This window comes from Camelina sativa, chromosome 11 (genome assembly GCF_000633955.1).
Source record: "Camelina sativa cultivar DH55 chromosome 11, Cs, whole genome shotgun sequence".
Taxonomy (NCBI): domain Eukaryota; kingdom Viridiplantae; phylum Streptophyta; class Magnoliopsida; order Brassicales; family Brassicaceae; genus Camelina; species Camelina sativa.
Genome location: NC_025695.1, coordinates 15,185,728 through 15,193,300, shown reverse-complemented (window position 1 = coordinate 15,193,300; position 7,573 = coordinate 15,185,728). Strand labels below are relative to the sequence as shown.

The following is a 7,573-nucleotide window of genomic DNA, read 5'->3' as shown; positions in this document are numbered from 1 at the left end:
TCTTCTGATCAATACACCCTTCACGATCATAAGCATCTGGAATCCTATACCCTTCAACATCATCGTCATTATCCTCTGTTTTCTTCAGCAATTCGTACAACTCTTTCTTAAACCTAAAGTCAATTAGTTCTCTCTCAGTAAGCTTCACACCATGATTCAACATAATCTCGTCTTCGATATCATCCCTTAACTCCTCCACCTTCTTCTTCTCTCGATCCTTGAGATACTTTCGTCTCCTGACCTTCCTCAAGATCTCAATCTCATAGCTACTCAAAACCTTGTCCCCAAAACTCAGTTTCGCTTTCTTCTCCTCGCCATTAGGATCATCATCATCTTCTTCTTCAGATTTTCTTCTCTTCCTTGTAGAGATTTTTTTGGGTATATTGAATTTTATAGAAACAGGAAGGCGAGAGATCTTCTCCACCGACATAAACCCTTCTTCTTCTTCTTCTTCTTCTTCTTCTCCTTCCCTGTTTTTATAGAGATTCTCATCTGATGATGATGTTCGTACCTGATCTTCCGAATTCATATCTTCCGCGGATTCATGGGTCTTCTTCTCCAGATCATTGCTGCTCTCCATTCTTCGATTCTTACACCAGGATAGATTCAACGAGACTGGGATTGTAACGTAACCAGAGATTTGTGATTTCGATTGATCGAGAACCAAACCCTAATTCTCAGAGTTGGGCTCTGATGATATATCTATAGTTCTGGCAAAAAAGGAAACAAGTGATTTTATATATTTTAGTTTTAGCTGTCGAATCGAATGGCCAGAGTCGGTTTATATTTTTATTTTTATTTATTTTGTCACTAAGTTTTAAATGAAAAAGGTCAAGTAAACGTGAGGACCAAGAATAAAATTGAATAGTTTAGAGACCACATCCTCAATTTGCAAACTTTATTGCTTTTAAAACGTGACAATTAATAAATTTAAAAGAAATCTGAAATATATCACGTGTCATGCTTATTATGGTATTAATTTTTTTATTTTTTTTTTAACATCTAACTTTATTAATTTGGATAAGAGTATTACAAACCGTCAGTTAACCACATTGAGTTAACCACATTGGAATTACATCAAACAACTCATATATATTAGTCATTGAAGAAACATGATGAGATAGTTTATCTGCTGCCTTGTTTTCTTCACGAGGAACATGTCCTAACGAACAAAATGGTAGTTTTGACATCCACTACCGAATATCATAGAGTAGAGGACTTAACTTGTGGTGGTCTTTCCCTGTGTTGATGAGCTTTGTAAGTTCCAAATTGTCACCTTCAAACCATACATAATGTAATCTTTGATGCCACACCACTTGAAGAGCTTGGAGAAATCCTAGAGCTTCAGCTTGAAGGGGAGATCGTGACTGTTGTAGTTTAGCACAGCCTGAGACGACCACTTGTCCGTTGTTGTCGCGGATTATCCAACCTGAACTGGTGTATTCTCTGTTTTGTACAAAACCGCTATCAAAGTTGCATTTTAACCATCCATCAAGAGGAGGATGCCATTGCTGCATTATTCGTCTGTTTGGCAAATCGTGAGAGTGGTTTGTTGTAGAAACAGAATCCGCTGATGTATTTGTTGCTGCATACCATTCGTTTGCTTCTTGTATCCCTTTTTTTGCTTCAGATAGTGGAGAGCGATTGATCTTTCGAAAGATAAAGTCGTTTCGTGATTTCCACAGTCGCCACATTATCCAGAACGGAACATTTTGTATATCTGCAGATGTCGTTGTTTGGAGTTGGAATTGGATCAATATACGCATATTTGTTTCAAATTCATCAGTAAACAATATTTGTCTGCCCAGGTTAAAAGAGACGCAACACCATACTGCTTCTGCAAACTGACAAGTAAAGATCAAATGGTTAATTGTCGCATCTCCATAGCAGCATCGTTGACAAACCGGATCAGCAGGAATATTTCTGGTTCTCAATCTTGTTGTTGTAGCTAGTGCCCCCGATAGACATCTCAACAGGAAGTGTTGTAGTTTTGGAGATATTGGTAGTTTCCAAATTGCTTGTTTGAGTTCAATGCTTCCGTTTGGTGGCTGAATAGCATCAGCTTCCTGTATATCAACATGTGTGGCAACCCAATAACCTGATCGTACCGTGTAATTTCCATGGTGAGTATATGACCATTCATAGGTGTCTTGTTCTGCGTGTTGAGAGAGGTACAATTCCTTTGCTAGAAGTTGGTCTTCCGGGTTTAGTACTCCTTCAAAAATTACTGGATCCCACTATCTTTTGTTCTCAATCCATAAATCCGCTACTCTCATATGTCTATCAAGGATAGGACCATATGCAGGTCGTGGTGGCAGTGAAGGGAGCCAAGGGTCTTCCCAAATTCGAGTGTCTTTACCATTCCCTAACCGTACTTGAAGTCCTTGTTGAAGAAGTAGTTTACCTTCTTGAATAGATTTCCATCCATAAGATGCTGCATTTCCGGTTTGCGCCTTTAGATATGTTGTAGTAGGGTGATAAAGACCTTTGTATAGTCTTGATAGTAAGCTAGAAGGATTTTTTAGTAATCGCCATGCTTGTTTGGCTAGTAGAGCAAAGTTGAAAGCTTCTAAATCCTTAAAACCAAGACCACCTTCTTTTTTTGGGAGTGTGAGATCTTTCTCTTACCATTTTCCTCTCCCCACCAATAGTTTGAGATAACTTTTGTTATCTCATTGCATATAGTAGAGGGTAGAAGGAAACATTTCATTGAGTACACCGGAAGGGCCATAGCTATGGATTTAATCACAATCTCCTTACCTGCTGCAGATAAGTATTTATGTTTCCACCCTTCTGTTATTTCTTTGACCTTCTGTAATATATATTCGAAAAGCTCAACTTTTTTTCTTCCAAACTGTTCCGGTAAACCCAGATATTTACCTCCTCCTCCAACTTTGTGTATTCCCAGAATGTTTTATAATAGTCTTCTTTTGATTTCAGGGGTTTTAAAGCCAAAGATCACTGATGATTTTGTGTAGTTTATTTGTTGACATGAGGTTTCTTCATACCTTCGAAAGATCTGGGCTAACTGCTCACAATTCTGGTTAGTTGAACGGCAAAAAAAGAGAGAATTGTCTGCAAACAGTAAGTGAGATATTGAAGGACAATCTCTCGCCAACCGGATACCATGAATTTGTCTTGTTTGTTCTGCTTTTTGTATCATATTGCTTAATACCTCAACAACAAAGAGAAAGAGATATGAGGAAAGGGGGTCACCTTGTCGGATTCCTCTGGATGGTGTGATCTTTCCATACGGTGATCCATTAATCAGAACTTCATAAGATATTGTTGTAACACATTTTATTATTTGCTTAACCCAACGAGGAGCAAAACCCATCTGTTTCATAACATTTTCCAGAAAATTTCATCCGACTTTGTCGTAGGCTTTGATGATGTCTGTTTTGATAGTCATACAACCATTCTGATAATCCTTTCTAGACTTTAAGGAATGTAGGAGTTCGTGAGCTACCAAGGCATTATCAGAGATATTCCGACCCGGGACAAAGGCTGCCTAAGAATTTGAAATAATATTACCAAGGCACCCTTTCAATCTATTGATCAATACCTTTGAGATGATTTTATAACTGATTGTACAGAGACTGATAGGTCGATAGTCCGAGATGTGCTGTGTGACATCAATCTTGGGTATAAGACATAGTTGTGTTCTGTTGATGTTAGGATCCATCTCTTCGTTATAAAAAAAACGACGAACCATGGAGCAAACATCTTCACTGATTAAATCCCAAAACTGTTGATAGAAAGCTGCTGTAAAACCACCATAACCTAGGGCTCTATCTGCACCGATGCTAAAGGCTGCTTCTCTGATTTCTTTATCTTTGAGTGGGGCTAACAAGTTACGGTTCTTATCCTTAGTGACTCTGGGTTCTATATCTGCAATTATCTCGTCCATATCTGTATTCTGAGTTGTAGAGAACAGGGTGTTGAAATAATTTTCTGCCACCTTACCAATTGCATCATCACGAAAGTGCTCCACATCTTGATCATCTAATATCGATTTGATTCTGTTGCGTGCTTTTCGCATCTTTGTAGAGGCATGAAAATATTTTGTGTTACGATCACCAAGTTGCATCCATTTATCCCTCCTTTTTAGCTTCCAAAAAACCTCTTCTTCACCATAAGCTTTGTTTAAATCTGATCTGAGTTGCATAACCTGTGAAGATGGTACCGAGTGGTTCCTCTCTGCAGCATCCAACTGCTACTATAATTTTTGTATCTTCTCTGCCGAGTTGGTCTTGGTTCTTCTTTTCCACTTGGCTAATTCACGTCTACAGAGATGTAGTTTACTCTGAATTCCTCTTGGATTATCAGTGTGACCCTTTGCCCATCCTCTTTTAACAGCATCTACGAAGTCTTCGTTGTTAACTTGGCGATTGTCATAACGAAATTGACCCCATTTAACCATAAACTCTTCCTCTATATCAATGATTACAGGTGCATGATCATAACCAGCAATTGGAAGAAATTATGTTTCTAATGCAGGATATGATGTTTGCCAGTCTGAACTAACAAATACTCTGTCTAGACATGATTGAATAGTCTCCTTCTGCCTCTTACCAACCCAACTGAAGGCATTTCCTTTGTGTTTGAGATCCTTTATATTACAACACTCAATCATTGTCGTAAAATTCTTTAGGCTCCCTAAACTTCATGGTCTTCCCCCTGTTTTCTCTGATGTTTGCAAAATCTCATTGAAGTCACCACACATCATCCAAGGACCAGTTTGTGATATGGATAGTCTTTGTAGTTTTTCCCAAAGATGATGTCTCTCGCTTGGGATAGGATGGCCATAGATGCAAGACAAGTAGAAATTAAAAGATTTATATTCAACATAAAGATCTACAAGTCTTACATCATCGGAAATAACTTGAACTGAAATATGCTTTTGCCAGAAAACAGCTAGGCCACCACTTAAACCTCTAGGTGTTACAAGACACATATCATTGAAACCCAAACTTACACCCAAGTCTCTGATCTTGGTTTCCACTAAGAACAACATGTCCAAGAAATACACTCGTTGTATATCTTCTAGGCGTCGAACTGTAAGGCGTTGTCCCATACCTTGACAGTTCCAAAAGCCAACTCTCATGGAACCGGTGGTGGTACTGGCCCCACCGCGGCTCTTCCATGGTCAACAACATTGGAGTTTGGATTGTTGTTGTCTTGTGAACCCATCTGTCTCTTTCTGGATGAGCTCGAGTCTTCTGGATCATTCATCTGCTTGCGTTTGCGGAGGTCTTTTGCTATCTGTCCGATCATGCCTGAGCTTTCTCCTTCTTCCTTAATGAAAGTAGGAAAAGGATTAAGCAACTCAATCTCCTCTGTTGACACTTCTGTTTGGAATTCATCAGAGGAGATATTGCCCAAAGCATTGTGCTCTGTATCAATATCGGAAAGTGCATGTTTTTCGTGAGGGGCTTCAGCGTTAGGAACTTCTTCAGGGATTGCTATGTCTTTATCTTCATTGTCTCCAACAGGGTTACTAGCATCGTCCATTTCCTAGATATGAACTCCCGGATTACCATGTGGAGGCTCTTCTCCATCGCTCTCATCATTACCATCAGAGTTATCCAAACCTCCGTTCTGAAGAAACTGAGCACCGTATTGACTCCTGGAGAGAATTGGTAGTTTCTTTGGAAATAGAGGGGTAGATCAACATTCCAATTTATCTGGAGCCTCACGTATTGAATACGCGTAGTTGAGGCCTCATCAAAGTCAATACTTACAATCTCGCCTAAGGATCTTGCAATATTGTCGATCACGGCAAGGTTCAGATACTGGTTAGGGATTCCCCTGATTTGAATCCAAAAGGGTATGAAGTTGAGAGACATTGGATCCAAATCGGGGGACCAACGCTGGAGTACAATCATTCGATCTGCAAAGGACCATGGGCCTCGTCTCAACACCATCTCCATCGATTCTTCAGAAGGGAAAATGAATTGGAACCTCCGTTGTTCCGTAATACACCCACGGACAATACCAACTAACCCCCACGAACGTGGAAGCGCTGAGAGTAACTGTCGGAGATCTTGTTTCCTTGGCATCAGTGCGCGACCCATCAGACAGAACCGATTTTCATTGGCCACCTGTTGGAAAATTGCTTGAGGGAGGGTAACCGGGGCATCGTTGATACCAAGGTAAATGTTTTGGAGGGCTCGACGGATGTTATCAACCATTAGTGAACGAGGAAGGTAGAATCTTAGTGGGTAGAGAATTGTAGAGTTGAATTTAGTGATATGATTGAGAAACGCCCCAAATCGATTTCTTAAATAGATCTGACTCCATTGATACTCAACTGTTTTGTAGTGTGGGGTCTTTCCTGCAATGTCGGAGGAAACCGCTCGAATGTGGGGGTGGAACCAACCCACTCCGGCGCCAATAACCGTCTGAATCTTCAGAAGAAGATAACTGCTTAGTAACCGTTTTTTATGGTATTGTTTATATGAGAAATTAGTATGTTTTCACATCAATATTTTTCTTTTTCACATTAATCTATGTGACAAATTATTTTCAAAATTTACATAATTCTTAATTACTTATTTGATTTTTTTTATGTTTGTAATTAAACCTGAATTTTTATATTTATTTTCATCATCCTAGTAAAATATTATGGAATATGATATACTATTCATTTCTCAGTAAATAATACATATATCCTACAATTTATTGTTACAAAGAAACCAAGAATGCAATTTACAGTAATTAAGTTAGTAACCATCGACAGGGCTTGGTTATAGTATTAAGGCCCAAGTCCAAGACTAAGCTCCGAGCCCCATGAATAAACACTTAAAATGTTAGATTTGATACACTTCCGGATTCATCATCATTACCGTCTCCTCCCATCGTAATCTCGATGTGCTTGACTCCTAATCCACTCAATTTTGTAAACATCAAATGCACGCAATTTATTCCACTCTATGTTGGACAAAACCAACATTTGTACAATCTTTTGTTTTTAGCTGACAAGTATTTCAAACAAATATCAATTATCAAAAAAAAAAAAAATAATAATAGTTCAAACGTTTCACTCACAAATGTTCAAAAAAGAAAAGGAAAGAGAGACGTGAACTTAATCTCCTCTCTCGTTACAATATAATAGCTCCCCCATTGCTTCACATGTAAAGCTTATTGGAACTCAAAATGAAATAACATAAGAGGAAATTATTTGATGATCAACTCATATCATATAATCTCATATCAACCAGACAACCACTTTCCAATCAATCATTCCCCCCAAATCATTCCTACCATTGAATTAAGTATTCGATTGCTATATATGAGAGAGGAATTGTACGAAAGGATGAGACATGATCAAAACCAAACCCTCAAGTTTAAAGTTTTATCTCTGGAGAAAAGAAACCGCACGGAGGAGATAAGTGAACAGGGTAGTTGGCACAGAGAAGAAAGCAGAATGGTCACTCTCCTCCAAGACATACAACTGAGAAGGTGGCCAATTCTTCACCAACAGGTCTTGACTCGCAGAATCGAACATACTATCCTTGGCAGTCTTGCACTACACGAAAACACGGCGTTTGGGACTACTTTTTGTGACTGA

At 38.9% G+C, this 7,573-nt stretch overlaps 3 protein-coding genes across 3 annotated transcripts in view; all 3 read right to left on the bottom strand.

The window, feature by feature from the left end:
* The window catches only part of LOC104723436 (probable pre-mRNA-splicing factor ATP-dependent RNA helicase DEAH8), a 5,730-nt gene extending 4,976 nt beyond the window's left edge, over nucleotides 1–754 (bottom strand). Inside the window, exon 1 of the mRNA XM_019232955.1 lies at nucleotides 334–754. Within this exon, the coding sequence (XP_019088500.1) occupies nucleotides 334–580 (247 nt within the window). The 5' untranslated portion in view covers nucleotides 581–754. The remainder of the gene's footprint in view (nucleotides 1–333) is intronic.
* On the bottom strand, nucleotides 1,194–1,777 carry LOC104727994. The gene has a single exon (XM_010447041.2). The coding sequence runs from the start codon at nucleotides 1,764–1,766 to the stop codon at nucleotides 1,194–1,196; it is 573 nt and encodes a 190-aa protein (XP_010445343.2). The 5' UTR covers nucleotides 1,767–1,777.
* LOC104723435 (probable pheophorbidase) overlaps nucleotides 6,624–7,573 on the bottom strand; it is a 1,967-nt gene continuing 1,017 nt past the window's right edge. Inside the window, exon 3 of the mRNA XM_010441813.2 lies at nucleotides 6,624–6,977. Within this exon, the coding sequence (XP_010440115.1) occupies nucleotides 6,924–6,977 (54 nt within the window). The 3' untranslated portion in view covers nucleotides 6,624–6,923. The remainder of the gene's footprint in view (nucleotides 6,978–7,573) is intronic.

What these genes read in the sequence shown, in the direction of transcription:
- LOC104727994 (XM_010447041.2), bottom strand. Translation starts at nt 1,766, where the DNA reads ATGCGTATATTGATCCAATTCCAACTCCAAACAACGACATCTGCAGAT.